Below are 16,082 nucleotides of genomic sequence, written 5' to 3' on the forward strand. Positions count from 1 at the left end.
ACCGTCACCATTATCGTTATTCTTATCATCATGAATTTTATCATCATCACTTTTATAAGTGCCATCATCATAGTATATATCATCTTCTATTTGCAAGATACATGTATTTTAGTGATCGGTTGCGGTCTGACGTTATCGTTCTGTCTTTACGTTTATTTATAACTGTTATTTTTCATCAACAAGCAATCAATCAATAATTGGAAATTAGGGCTGTGGCAAGTGTCCAGCTTCACTTACGATATAATTGGCCATTCTGAATCAAGACAAGCACGCACGCACGCACACACACACACACACACACACACACACACACACACACAAACAAACAAACACAAACACAACTGCACACACAGGCAGACTCCCATCCAAAACAACTCAACTGTTGTACCACCAAACAGTGAATAATATCGACTGGGCTAATTACTTTGGTACGTTTTTCTATTATGTTCATACCATGTGCATGTCTGAATAATTGGGAAAAGCATTAACTGTATAATGAACATTTTGCCCGTTAGCTTTAATCATATGTTCATTTTAGAGGAAAAATTTCACTTCTTGCCTAAAAGACCCCCATCCCCCCCCCAAAAAAAAAACCTCACCAAAAACAACAACAAAACACACAAACACACCAAAAACCAACAACATATCCTCACACACCTAGTACACAAATGGTCATATTCGTGGGCTACGGCATTTGTTAAAGTATGATCAAATTTCAATACCTTATTATGATTGATTGATTGATTGATTGATTGATTGATTGATTGATTGATTGATTGATTGATTGATTGATTGATTGACTGAGCGATCGATTGGTCGATTGATTGATCGATTGATTGATTGAGTTTGTAAGTAAGTGAAAAATTAATAAGTGAATGGGTGACGTACTGAGTGATCGATTTATTGATCTTTGGGGTTATGATTTTGTTGTTGCTATCTTCATTTTTTAATGTGAATAACTCGGTATGTATCTCGTATTCAGCAGGTGTCGTTAAGAGAGGGCGCGATTCATCAACTCGTTCCCAACCACATGAAATAAAATAACCAGATCTCTGTCTCCATGCCTGTGGCGTGGTGAGTCTAAATAAAAGAGATTATGTTTTTATTTGTGAGGCCGAATGCCGTATGCCATGAGCTGATCAAGGGGATGGTAGTCACACAGGAATACGGTCAGTTGAGAAACTTTAAGGTTACAGTCAAGTTTAGGCGTAATCAGGTTTTATTTGTTCATTGGGAAGTACAAAAGTCGTCAGATACACAACTCGTTATTTTAAATGTGTACGCTGTTGAATTGAACGTTATAATAGCGATATATCTCTCCGTCACACACTCTTTATCTACAATGGAAAATATGATATTTGGTGTGTAATTGCTTGCCTCAATAAACGTTTTCGAACAGTATAGACAAACACGACCATGCTTGCATTTCTGAATAGCAATATACCCTACGAATTTCCCCAAAACGATTACGCTGACTGCATCTGTGTTAGATATCCCACGATTGCAACTCCTTGCAATGCTTTCTATACCGCTTTCTACATCATTCACTCTACATTACTAGGTACCTAGTAATCAGTTTCGTGTCAGTTTCTAGGCAAACAGATTCAGCTTTCCTGTCTTATACACATTCGATATAATACACCTCCAACAGTTGAAGCAACACTGTAAAAACATCGGTGTTAGATTTAACACCATGAGTGTTAAATCTAACACCGATCAAACTTCAATAGAGGACCACATCCACAGGTGTAGAAAATGCACTGTGATGATGTTGAAAAGTGTTCACCTGACACTTCGTGGTGTTAATTTGACACTGTACCTGGTGTTATTTTGACACTGAACTGGTGTTAATTCAAAAATGACACTACATGGTGTTGATTTGATATTTGCTGGTGTTAATATCAATGGTTTAACACCCGTCCAGCTTCAATAAGAGACCACACCAGCTGGTGTTACTGTGGTGTAAATTTATTTTCACATTTTTCAAAAATCTAGTATTTTAATGTAAAATTCTTGATCTTCTTGTTTAAATTAAAAATCAACAAGAAGTGCAGTTACCAAGAAACTCTTCAAAAGCAGTTTTATATTTGGAAATGACACCCGGAGGTGTTAATTTAACACCATAAATGAGCACCGAAAATTTAACACCAGCTCGGTGTTCACTATTTAACACCGGACTTTTTGCAGTGAAGGAAATGCAGCGCTATCACGTTGTGTAATACTTTCACTGCTCTTAGAATGTTTCACATGAATAAACAGTAGGTCTATAATCAACGTTCATTGCTATTGGAGATAATACTGTGTGTTGGTCACAGGGTGTCAAAAGTACATTGTATACTTTATTATAGTGTAATCTGACCGGACATGCTGGTAAGCAAACGATAAGCTATACAGAGGCTAGCAGACGAGCATTATCGGAATACGTTCTACAAGCTTGAAGAATAGAAGAGGGCCGAATTAAATTCGACCAAACTTCTTTCAAGAAATGAATAATACCGGGCAAGAATATAACTGCAATATATCATTCAATCGGACTGCATTTTTCTTGCCACATTTTCCCAAAGACCGAAGTCCATTCAAATCTTCAAAATAACTTATTTTGCTCTCATGGCTTAATACGGACGAGGTGATGGATATCAATTATGATGGACTTGCTTTACTCCCGATGTGACAAAATATAAAGCCACAATTGACATTACCTGTGTTTAAACCAGATTTTTTTTGTTCTCTCTGTGTGAGCCGCCGTCACCCGATTCCCTAGCCAGAATCGTTCTGCTATTTTTTTTCTTCTGTAAGTTCATTCTATTGAGTGACCCATGTCTCTGCAAGCTTGTCTTTTACGTGAGCTTCTCTTTTCCAATAATAAAATTATTTTGTTCAAATATGTTTCATACATGTATGTTTATATGTTTGTATGTTTATATATCGTTCTATGACACTGTTCGTTTGTTTTTCTTTACGTTGTGTCGAAAACAAAAACAAAAAATGTGATAGTGGAATGAAGTTTGTTTTGAACTGAAACAAAATAAATGCGGACAGGACAAGCACATCCATCAAAATTGAAATCGGCCAAAAAGCGTTCAGTAGATCTTGTGTATTTAGGGAGAGAACCGTCAAAAAGATTGAATTTACATTTCATATTTTCGTGTCTTTTTTTCCTCTAATAGAAGGAATATGACGGCTCTAATTGCTCACCGTTAAGTGAGGTGTATTTCATCAGTTTGTCGTCCATTACAACTCACATAATGCAACTTGTGATGGGAGGTCCAGCTGGATTTACTATGACGATACAGTGAGCGACAGATGCGAATTTTACATCACACTTTGAATACTTTGATATGTTTTCATGGCACTCTTAAACTTTTAGCTTTTAACTTTTTGACTTTTAACCACTCCATAGGTCTTGTGCAGTTAAGTTTAGTATCGGTTTCACACTTAAGAACCCTGTAAATGTCACGCATCTTTTCGAATTCGCTTTATAGCAAGCATTCATATTACATCAGGAAAGATCTTCCCTCTTCATCCAGATCATCGATGCAAACAGCCTGGATATTTCCTGTTAAAAGAGGCGCTAACATTTTCATCCCGAATTGTAATTTTGGTCTTGCAATCTATCTTTACCACATGAACCGCCAAATATGACTCCCGTCTATTTAAAAGCTGGGTGCCGCCTAACAAACGGAAGTCCATTTGTTATCTACGTGAGCCCCTCCAAAGACATTCCCTGGGGTCAAACTGATTTTGACTGATCTATTTTAACTTTGTTCGCAGCGAAACATTTCATTATGCAAATGTTGTTGCTGTTGTTTCATATCAACTGTTTTCTTGATTGGCCTGCTACGCTAGGTGAAAGTGAAATTTACATGAAGACACGCGATAGCACAGAACCGCTCCCCTACTTTTGGTGCTTCTTCATCATCTCGTACCAACCAAGGGCCCCGGTCGCCCCGAGCCCGTCGGCGTAGGTTTCCTTGATCACGCCCCACGAGTAGTCGCTGGTACCGTAGCGAACCTTGTGCTCCGGATCGGTGAGGCAGTCGGCTATTACGGCGGCAACCTGCTCCGAAGTCTGTCCGTACGGCATGAACTTTTCCATGGCCACTTTCAGGAACTCGGACATCAACTGTCAATAGGAAATCACAATGAGACAATTATCTTATTGTGCTGACAGAGTTCTGTGCTTTTATTAATCCCAATTTCTTGTTATACTTTATCGATGTTGGATGGTCATTAGTGAAACAAAATGCAAATATCATTACTATTGACCGTAACGATGATGACACTTGTGACTGAGATATTATAAGAATGATTGAAAAGCTGATGGCAATAATCATTAAAATAATCATAATCATAATGAAAATGGTAATTATTACTCTCTAAAAAAAAATCGAGTGAAAATATTCATTCCTAAAAGAGTGAATACAAAAAAGAATGAATTTAGAGTGAAATTGGAGTGAATTTTGAGTGCAAATGTTCATTTTCATTCGTTTTAGAGTGACCTAAGGCTCACTCCAAAATCTTCGAGTGACCCCTAAGGTCACTCCAAAATGAGTGAAAATGAACATTTTCACACAAAATTCACTCCAATTTCACTCTAAATTCACCTTTTTTTTTATTCACTCTTTTAAGTGTGAATATTTTCACTCGATTTTTTTCAGAGAGTACGACAGGAGAAGATGATGATGCTAAAGATGAAAATGAAGAAGAATAGGAAGAAAAAGACTATATAGACATCGTTTTATTCCTACTTAGCTCTATTTTTTTCCACTGAGAGATCAGTGTCACATTTTCGTTGACGATGTCATTATCATTATCCATCTCCAACGCTGAGGGCGGTCTATAGCCAACCTCGAAGTGTACATTGAATCGCCAGATTCTGAGGCGCAAAAAGACCTTTTTGGTTGAATTACCTTCGCGGATTTAGCGTCTTTTATCTCTTTGGCGGCTGCGTCCAAGACTGCTTGATCAATTTGGGCAGCACCAGTCTTGTTGGAAGACAAGTTCTGCTGGAAACTGGTGGCTACGGCTCCGGGGCAAACGGTGTTGATCCTGCGAATTTAAACGTCCAAGAAAAAGCTGGTTAAAAAAAGAAAGCGTTTGTTCTGTGGAGGTGGGAAACTTGTCTTAAATTTGCGCCGATGAGCCGCGACGGTAGACAAAAAACATAACAAAAAATGGGGGCGTGACGGAATCCCAAATGAAAAATGTGAAAATTATACCATCGCAGAAAAAAAAATGAAAAGAAAAATAAATAAACGCAATTCGTGGGTCCAATATTAGATGCCCAGAGCGTTCTGCCAGAGGATCGTGCATTCTTATACTAATGCCATTCATTGCACTTTCTTAAATTGATCATCACTCATATATCTCTCTGAAAAATTATAATAATGTGGAAAAATGATAATCATGTGAAAGTGTCAATTTTACACAAATTTCATCATTAATTCCTTACTTTTTAATAGATCATATACAGTCGCACACTGTCAACAGCATTTCTAAAGCATATTGTTTATGCTTTTTTTTCAACATGTTGAACATTCAGCAGATCTTTAGGCAAACTTGTAATACATATTTTCCTCTTTCCTAGGTACGTGCCATCTTAAGCCCCCGTTCCACTATCACGATTTGGACCCCGATCTGTCCCGATCTAGCAGATCGGGAGAGAGCGGCAAAAGCGTACGGGGATCGGAAGCATCGTAGCAGCAGCGTGTGGAGGTCGGGGTTGGAGCGGGCAGTTTTTCAGATCGGGAAGAAATTTTGAACCGGTTCAAAATTTCTTCCCGATCTCCCCGATCAAAATTGACATATTTTTAATCGTACGGCAAGCGGGGAGAGCGTAGTGACAGCGTAAACGCAGCGAGGAGAGCGTAATGACGGCGTAAACGCAGCGGGATGAGCGTAACAAGGTCTTTCTGAGCGTAGTAACATCGGCATAAGAACGGGAAGTAATCTTAGCTGTAATTTCTGAAGAAGAAGAAGAGATGAAGAAAAAGAAGAGAAGAAAGCAGCGAAGCACCTACCCAAAAGGCGAAGAAAGAGAGACTGCACGTGATGCTGAAAGAGGAGGAAGAGGACATAGCAGAATTTTGAAGAATATGAAATCATCTACAACTGGAGGAAGACGGACTATAAAAGCAAGGACATCAAGAAAAAATCCTTTGAAAAATCAGCACGTCTTTGTTTATACAATGCATTGCTGCAAAAGAATCGTGAGTTGAGGAGGCTCTTCAAGTTCAAGTTCAAGTTGATTTATTTCACTTCCAACAAACAAATAAAAAAAATACAAAGAATAGCTCATATACACAGACGTCATGAAATCAGTACCACAATGCGATGAACAGAATAACATTGTAAAAGAGATACAGGCAAATTATCAACAGAGATACAACTAACAGTTACGTCACTGTGGTAAATGCATACAAAATATTGCTGGAAATGGAGAGGCCTGCTAAAAAGCAGAGCTTGCTATAGTATTAGAATGCAGTCCCCTCATAGAGAAAAATAAATAATTGCAAAAAACAACAACAACAATTTTCCCTAAGCGGTAGCAAAAAAAAAAGACAGACAGAGTAATACACACATACATGCACACATACGGACGCACATTAACAAACACATGGCGGCTCTCTTGTAAGGAAAAAATTGATGAGAGGATAGAAAGATATAGTAGTGAAGAAGGTAGTAAGTCCGAGGTGGACAAGGGGGGGGGGGGGGGAGGAGGGGAGAGGAGAGGGAAATGGTGGGTCATAACCAGGGCACTGGAAGCACAGAAGCACTTGCTCGCTGATGAAGAAAGAGTAGTGAGAATAACGAAGCAACAACAACTTTGAAAATCAAAAGTAAAAAAAGAAGAATGAATCTTCGAGGTCCACAGTATATTTCTTCGGTTCTGCATGCTAATAAGTTGACTGACTGCTGATCCACAGTCGAATCGGGGTACATCGGGGCACATCGGGCACTTTTCAGCTCTCTGAACGGGGTAACAGCGTGATAAGATCGTATAGATCGTTCAGAGCGTAGATACAGCGTGCATTGATCGGATAACATCGGCAACATCGCACTAACAGCGTAGCTACATCGTTCTAAAGCGTACCGGCAGCGGCAGAGATCGCAATGTCTTATTCCCGATCATCGTAGTAAGAGCGTAGCAAGCACTTGGTAGTCGTAACTGCAGCGTACTTAGAGCGTTCTAACATCGTACTGTGTCCAGATCGGCTCAAGTTTTACCCGATCCTTCCCGACCTGAGAAAATTGTCAAATCGTAGCGAGAACGGCATAGTGGAACGGGGGCTTTACAGCTTTTGCGCATTAAAGACAACCAAATCAACATCACGTGCTCCACAAAGAACTGAGCTAGATCCTAATTTGTCTGACGCTCGGCAACATACTCTTAGGCACAGATTTACACAACCACTACGAAGGCTGTTGTGATTCAGTGGATGAAGACACGGATAATCAATCGCCACCAGCTCACTGGTTCGAATCCCCCTGCAGCATGCTGACCTAGATAAGCAAGGAGATTCTGGACTGAGGACCTCGATGATTCGAAGTCGAAAGGGGAGTTAAAGGAGACCTCCGGATGACTTTAGACTTTTACATAACACAACTATAAATTGGTTACACTTGGTGCAGAATTTCAGAACTTGCAGTGATTGGGATGAGGAATAGGAGTCTTCAAAATTTATAAGAAATTGCAATGAACAAGGATGATGGCGTGGCGGCCTCACAACAAGAATGCACGAGTTGGGGCTCAAGGAAGCAGAACAAAAGAAGAAGGTATGCATAAATTCTACACAGGTGAACTTGTCAAGCATATGGTATTGTAATGGAATTACATTGCTACATTTCTGAAATATGTGAGGCTCCTATGTCATCATCTTTGTTCAGTGTAATTTGTTTTGGGTTTTCACGGTATTGATTTCTCTGCTCAAGGACCACAATTAATTCCACAAATCTTTACATGGAGCTGTTGAGTTTTGTACTACAGGATGTGAAATTATGAAAATTGTCTAGAATGCCCCGTTAAAAGTAGTTTTCATCAGGGCCTGTCAACCTTCTCTCAAAAACGACGGGGAGCTATGGACTGTCGAAGGTCTATGATCTGCTTATCGACTGTCACGTGATCAAGGTGAAGAAGGGTCATCCCATTTCGCTGATGAAGGCAGTAGCGTTGACAACTGAAAATGCCGGAGGTTAATTTAGTGTGTCTTGAGATCAAAAGTTTAACGCCAATTTCAGGTTGTTGACAGATTACCGTGCAAGTGTAAGGCTTTATCTTGATCTACCATAGATCGATGTGATCGGCCCAGTCCAACATTGACGTACCAAACCTACGCCATGGGTGCGTACAGCGCCACTCGTATAAAGTATTCAAACCGTAGAAAGAGAGAAAGCACCAATCACTGCCAATACGCGCCCGCGATCAACTGTGATTGACTGTCAACTAGCTTCACATTACAGGGCTCACACCTGTAAATAAAAGGCAAAGTCCCACACCCCTTCAGAAATTCGTACCAAAGATACCAAAATAACTGTAGAAAAAAATGATTAAAAATGATCGATAATGCAGTGTGGCATAAAACTGAATAGCTGCAGATATTGAGTATGAATTCCTCTACAAACTGCATTTTGGTTTGAAGATGAAAGCTTTCCTCATGGAATTTCAAGGGACTATATTTCATTGGGTACAGGTACAGAAAATATGTGATTTTTTTAAAGTGAAAAGAACTCGTAGTCTGGCTTTGCGGATCATTGGACAGAGTTTGAGCTTAAGAACCCGCCTTGAGAATTTGTAGGATGACAGGGTATAGCTCACTTATCCAGATTAGTGAAGATGAAACACCTCATTTCCCCCAGCTATTCTACAGATTTTTTTATTATTTTAACACACGTCTCTATGGGGAATTATTTACCCGTGTGAGCCCTCCATCGTTGATCTTCTCACTAAAGATGGTGGCTATGATCGTACTAGTGTCCCTAGTGTCCCTATAGGGCTCACACGGGTAAATAATTCCCCATAGAGACGTGTGTTAAAACTCAAATTTCGAAAAATTCTATAAAATAACTGGGAAAAATGAGGTGTTTCAGCTTCACTAACCTGGATAAGTGAGATATAACCTTTCATCCATTAAATTTCCAGGGTGGGTTCTTTGGTTCAAATTCTGTCCGAAGGTCCGCAAAGCCAGAATACGAGTTCTTGTCACTCAAAAAAATCACCTATTTTCCGTACACGTACCCAATGAAATATAGTTCCCTCAAATTCCATCAGAAAAGCTTTCATCCTCCAATCAAAATGCAGTTTGTAGAGGAATTCATACTCAATATCTACAGCTATTCAGTTTTTTTTTGCCAAACGACATCATTGATTTTTAATTAATTTTTTCTTCATTTATTTTGGTACCTTTGGTACGAATTTGTGATGGGGTCTGGGACAGTCCATTTTATTTGCAGATGTGAGCCCTGTAGTGTCCCTGTTCAATAGCGCCCTCTTAAAGGTCCTGTTTACCTTTGGGAACAGTGATTTGAAAAATGTTCAAGATATCACATTTAATGCATATATGTAGGTCAGTTGTATCACAAAACATCTTACCGTATAAAATTTTCCCAATAAAGCCTAAAATATAAGGAGATATCGCTATTTTTCTCCAATAACCATAAGTGTAGACGGATTAGTCTGGAAACATATTTATTGTGACTATTGTTCACATTTTGTATTATTTTAACAATGCTTAACATGATTCAATTTTTTACATTGGTTGTTTCTATCCCTAACTGACATTTTAGAACTACTTTGAAGCACTAATGCTGGGTTTTTGTTTCATCTGCATATGGTAAATTATGCCTTTAAATCCCGGGTCTATGTGCCTATAACGATTATCTTTTTGCCGAACTGAAGGTGTGGGCCTATTGACTAATAAGTATTGAAAAACCGAAAATAATAATAGAATCTTAGTTCAATGTGTATCAAACGTTATGATGTGTCGTCACGACAACGTCTGGAGAGGGCCAATATTAAAGGGGAGGGGGGGAGGCTATTAACGGTATTTTGGCAGTCACTCACTTCACATTGAACATCCGCAGCTCTGGGTAGAGAGATTCCGTTAGGCCCTCCATGGCGAACTTCGTTGCGCAGTAGACGGTATTGTATGGAACGCCTGTAGCAAGTGACGTCATCTTTCATTACAATTTGTAATATTCCACTGATAGAGATTCATAAAGTCGAGCAAATATTATGATTATCATAATTGATCAATGATTTCCCGCTAGCTACCTGCAAGCTGATTTTCTATGCGGCGAAGCCATTCACACATTAATAACTGATCAGCATTTTTTTTTTTCTGTAAGGGATCTTCTGACGCATCTGCAGCTGCATGCACGTTCCTTTATCAACGTCTCCATGCACGTTCGATATGCCGTAGACTTCTTGGAATACAAACCCGCGTCGAAATGTTATCCAACTATTTCAAGATAGTTTTGAAATGTTTTGCAGGGACTCCGTGGTAGCATAAGTTGTCTAGTCGAGTTAAATTTGTACAACTGAAGAGTAGTATTCTGTAATTCACTCCGAATTGTTATGCACTAATCTGAGCTCTGTACACACTATTCTTTTACTATGATCTTGTTCTCTTTGACGCAGACCTATATATCTGAACTGAAATCACGTAAACTGACCTAGCTATACGAGAGGATTATGCACATGCATGCCGATTGCTTACTGTGTATGCCACCGGCACTGCTTATGTTGACGATGTGACCCGTCTCTCGTTTCTTCATGATTGGAATCACTTCCTGGGTCAAGCGGTAAGTCCCAATCATATTAGTCTCAATCATCTGCCTCATGTCGCTCATCGACATGTTTTCGAACAGGCCGAAGTGACCGAAGGCCGCGTTGTTTACTGTGTGGGATGAAACCATATAATAATCTCCATTAACATGCAAAACACCATTTCATATGCTGCGTCACTGTGCACTATATAAGGAAGTACGTCAGAGACTTAGCGAGATAAGTGGATGAACTTCATTATACGAAGAAAGATGAGAGAGAGAAAAAAAAAACTTTTAGCACCGTGCTTCTCAACCTTTCCAACGCGCCGCTTGGCTCCTTAAGTGTATTTTGAGGTCCACTGAGATTGACTATGAATCTTTTCTATTTCATTTTGGCAGATATTACGGCCAAACAGCACCATTTGCTGGAGCTTCGCGATCCACTCGTTGAGAAGCGGAGCCTATAAAAATCAGCGGCTTACGGAAAAGGGCATGGACAAGTAGTTCCCTACTGGCGTTTATCAGGTAAAATGTGACCAGAAACTGTTTTTTTTTTCAAGTAATTGAGACATAATACTCTGTTAAGACTACCCATCAAATCACTTCAGTTAAGTTCTTCTTTTTTTTCAATGTTCAATTCAATTCAAGCCAACTTTATGTGGACTGATAAATAATAAATGAGCGCAATAAATAAAGACAAAAATTGCTGCAGAAATATCGATGACGTAAAAATATACGCACTCAGAACGTCGAGACGGTTTCCGTTTTCTTGCAGGATTCTCTGCACGACATCTACGATCTGAGCCTCCTTGCAGATGTCCAGGGCCAGGATGAAGAGGCTGTCGTTGAGGGCGCTGCCTGCCTCCTTCTCCAGTGCTTCCTTCTTGGCGAGATTCCTCATGGTGGCGTAGACCTTGTAATTGCCATCCTTAGCCAGCCTAACGGCAGTGTAAAGGCCTATGCCGGTAGAGCAGCCAGTGATGAGTGTGACCTTCTTCCCAGAAGCCATGGTGTTAAGGTATCTGGATGATTAAAAAAAAGAAATGTTTAATCGATACTGTCATGTGGAAATAAAGGCAGGAGCGAACATATCCTAGAAAATATGTTCATCTCTGGGTCTCTGCTCACATATGTGAGAATAATTTATATGCAGTCGTCGCTGATTGAATATGGTTTTGTAAATGGAATTCTAAAGAATCGAATCATTTCTGACACGAAATGTTTGATACCTGCCGGATTTTTAAAATGTCCAACCTCTCCTGATGGGGAGTTAGAAATTATGGTACATGTCTAGGCCCCATACCTTACGATTACTCTAGTTTTACGAATCAGATAACAGTCAAATTTGAAATATAATACACTGTATATAGGTAGAGTCCTTTTAGACCTTGGAAGTGACAACATGAAAAGATCAATATCTATCGTAGTATAGTCACTCGGCCGTCTGGGTATAAATCATATAGCTGCTATAGACAGCATTTTGGTCATAGCAAAGTTCGCAAAACTATTTTGTCTTGTTTATCTCCTTTGAAGATTCAGAACTCTTTCAAAAATTAGAGTCTTTGCTTAGTATCTCATGGTGGGGGAATGAAAAGGTTGGCTCACGGCAGAGTATAGTGACACCGAAAGGATGTGTGACATATAGTCCCTTATAAGGGACTGTACAGTACTGTTTGAGGTGAGGATTCAGGTTTATAACATCTTTTTGTGTGTGTGTGTGTGTGTGTGTGAGATAATGAGAAACCTCTTATGAAATATGAAAGAGCATATAATTTCAAGAATGATTCAACGTTTATTTGATGAAAATTGGCCTTGGAATGGTTGTGATATCAAGAAAAGCCATACTAACAAAATTGACAGGCGACGACTTTTATCAGGATCTCTTTGTTTTACCTTGTTTTCAGATATCTTAGTCATTTCAAAACCGATTTTCATCAAATAAACTTTTGATTTCCCTTAGAATTCTCCTCTTCCTTTCCTGTCTTTTGTTCCTTTCCTGTCTTTTGTTCTTCATAGACTTGTATTGTTACCGTCTTTTGTTCTTCGTAGACTTGTATTGTTACCGTCTTCTCTCCTCTCGGTACTGTCTCGCGTCTTACAGTGTATATACGTGTGGGTAATCGAATGTATGTACGAACGTGGTTCAGTGAGCAGTGTCCGGGCACTAGCATTGGTATTCTATATTTTTCTCCCAACCGGTGTATCTCAAAATAATTACATGTATATTGTTATAGAATAGTATATCATTTACTCATTATTTATCTAGCGATCCACTTCCGACAAGCTTTGCTTTTTAGTGGATCACTATTTTCCATAATCGAATTTATTTTCCGCTCGCCCACGAAGTATTTATACAGTGTTTTTCCTAAATATTGTACATGTTATATGTTGTTCTATAATTTGTCTCGTATATATATTACATGAACCTTTTGCAAACGTTTGAACAATATTATTTCATCACATGTATACTTTGTACTATGGTTTTTGATTTTCGATGATTGGAAATAAACTATGATTGATTGAATTGAATTGTATGCTCTTAAAACGTTACAAGCTGAATCCTCACCTCGACTAGTAGGGCCTACTGTACAATCCCTATAAGTTTCACGAATTGTCTTTGCCACCTCGTGAGATACATTGTAAGACCAACGATAGCGCTTTCATGCCTTAAATTGGCTTCTGAAATATGAAAGAATGGGTGATCACGCAAAGTAAACTCTTGCAAAAAAAAAAAAAAAAAACAAACATTTGCTAGCCTTGGTTGAGACAATCACATATTTCACGGTATTGAATCTGCGGCAAGCATTATGTCTACACATGAAGTAAACATACAAGTGCTTCAGCCGTGGTTAATATATATGCTGTAGTCTATATGGTTCATTCAACACTGGAGAGTGTGTATATGCAGTTCTGTACAAACAAATGCATACGACTCATATCCAGGTCCCAAAGGCCGGGACCAAAGGTTATGTCAACATAATTGTATTTCAGGCGTAAATCGATAGAAGCTGAGCAATGTAGTACCTGCATAATATCACTGAATGTGTTGCCCCCAGAAATGTACATGAAGGCCTACTATTCGTATTGGACGTGTCATGGTCTCAGAAAAGTTATGCCCTTTCATACATCTTAACTTTGAAGCAACTTAACGGACAAGGATGATTTGCCATTCCAATAATGTGAACAGATAACGAATAAATTATCCTTAATAGTTTTCTCATAGTTATTGTAATTACAAATACACAGGGATTATTACTCTGCATAAGTAATAATAATCATATACTTCGAGTTTTCAACAAGAATCGATCAAGTTCCTGCATACTCTTCTTATCTCAAGAATGAGTCAAAATGGAGAGAACTATAAACCAGACTTTCTTCTCTTCGACAAAATAGGAGTACATGTATTCCGATAAAAGGGAATAATTGGCAGGTAGTAGGCCATTTGTATCTTACATGTAGGTCCCTATACATATTGCACAACTGTGGAGCTATAACTCAACAATCCAATATGAGCCACTGCATAGCAGTGATCATTGCAAAGGTCACACCCTCTTCTGTCCCCGGGGAAACGTACGGAAGTGTGAGAAAGCATGATATTCGTCTACAGTAAAATCTTAAAGCTTTACCGCTCTCATTCCATTGTCATTTGTGCAAAAATTAACACAGGGGGCTCGCCGAAGAGAGTCACGTGGCGCTCAACAGCGGTATTACCTGGATGATTTCCACCGCCTATCAGATCTCATGGATCACAGCACACACACGAAAAGACTGAATTCCTATATTATCAAGAGGAAATAACAAAGCATACTGCTGCTTGTCACTGCAAATATGAGATACGTTCGAAAAAAAAGTGGTAGGACCCTAAATGGGTGACAGGCACTCACGACATACATTCTTATAGTGACCCGTATTCGGCAAACAATGGCGATATGGAAGACCTCTGGCTCGCACTGATCGGTTGGTATGCAACGCTTACAGCCCCACTGGACTGCCACAGCGATAGCAATGATGCTCTTTTTATCATTTTGCGCTTGCTCACGGACATCTGTTCCCGACTTGATAAATTAATGCTAAGTTGGCCCGGAACGAGGGTATATCAGGTATACTAAACAGCGTTTGTCAAAACATCTTGTTTGTTGATCATTAAAGCTTTTGTAGAAAAGGCAGTCCATTCGAATTTCGCCAAGTACAAGTATTCAGTGAGTAGAAATGCATGCGCGGCTCGTTGTTGTCAACAAAACGACTGTGGGTATAAGAAACTATGTGATGCCATGTATTGTCTGTTCAAGTCTATATCACTAATCCCTATTAAGACGATTAGTACTCATCCTCAACGCTGTAACACTGTAGACATATTCCGCTTAATATAGTACACATTATAAAGACGAATTCAAGAAAACATCAGTAGTGTTCCTTCGTGAACCTTTTATGACAACGATCAAACGTTGTCATACTTAAATGTATTTCGTCTTTCCTCTTACCTTCGAGTGATGAGATTGTGTCTGTTGGATCAAGCGTCTGCGAGATGAGTGTCTGAACGTTCGGCTGGGTTCGTCCTTTGCTCAATATAGCTGCCCTTGGACGTGAGAAGTGCTGAGTCATTCTGATCTCTCGCAGCACGGTCGTCCGTGCATACGCGTCCGCTAACGCAAACAATGCGCCCACTTCCGGGGAAGATGAAATGACGAGAAGGTCAAGAAATCTTACAAAATATGAATGCATACACTGGAGGGAAATGACATTCTAAGGCCTAGAGTGGACGATACAACGAAATGAACAATAATGTGCGTTTTAAGATATTTGCACACATTCAATGCGAGAACAGACAGCTCAACGGAATAAAATCCAAATGGAGACCCTCACGTTTCTTCAACCTTTCACCTGGCTCGTGTGATCGTGCCCTACAAGTAATGCCTGTATAGATCCTGCATACTTTCTATTTCACATGTATTCTTTTATTTGTTGCATTCGACAATTCACACATTCAATTTCTTGTTGTGTTTATGGTTTATTTGTAAAACGTAAAATATTCAACAATAAAAAAGAAAAAGCACACAAATGTATTGATATTGTATCAGTCGCCTCCCTCCCTTTATTGGCCACGCCTTGGTATCCCTCCCTTTGTCAGCTACGCCCTGGCATCCCTCCCTTTATTGGCCACGCCTTGGCATCCCTCCCTTTGTCAGCTACGCCCTGGCATCCCTCCTTTTATTGGCCACGCCCTGGTATCCCTCCCTTCGTCAGCTACGCCCTGGCATCCCTCCCTTTATTGGCCACGACCTGGTATCCCTCCCCTTTTCAGCTACGCCGTGGCATCC

The 16,082-nt window shown here is 39.6% G+C and overlaps 1 protein-coding gene across 1 annotated transcript; it reads right to left on the reverse strand.

Moving 5' to 3' along the window:
• Positions 1 to 3,785: 3,785 nt before the first annotated feature.
• LOC139738606 (retinol dehydrogenase 8-like) lies at positions 3,786 to 15,337 on the reverse strand. The gene is made up of 6 exons (XM_071649222.1): positions 15,246 to 15,337; positions 11,506 to 11,786; positions 10,716 to 10,895; positions 10,061 to 10,154; positions 4,911 to 5,049; positions 3,786 to 4,123 (listed from the first exon to the last, which is right to left on the reverse strand). The coding sequence occupies exons 2-6, from the start codon at positions 11,771 to 11,773 to the stop codon at positions 3,896 to 3,898; spliced, it is 909 nt and encodes a 302-aa protein (XP_071505323.1). The 5' UTR covers positions 11,774 to 11,786; positions 15,246 to 15,337; the 3' UTR covers positions 3,786 to 3,895.
• Between the last annotated feature and the right edge of the window lie 745 nt (positions 15,338 to 16,082).

The sequence above is a fragment of the Diadema antillarum genome, unplaced genomic scaffold (genome assembly GCF_040938485.1).
Source record: "Diadema antillarum isolate AM-2024a unplaced genomic scaffold, OU_Dant_1.0 seq00000759_RagTag, whole genome shotgun sequence".
Taxonomy (NCBI): Eukaryota; Metazoa; Echinodermata; class Echinoidea; order Diadematoida; family Diadematidae; genus Diadema; species Diadema antillarum.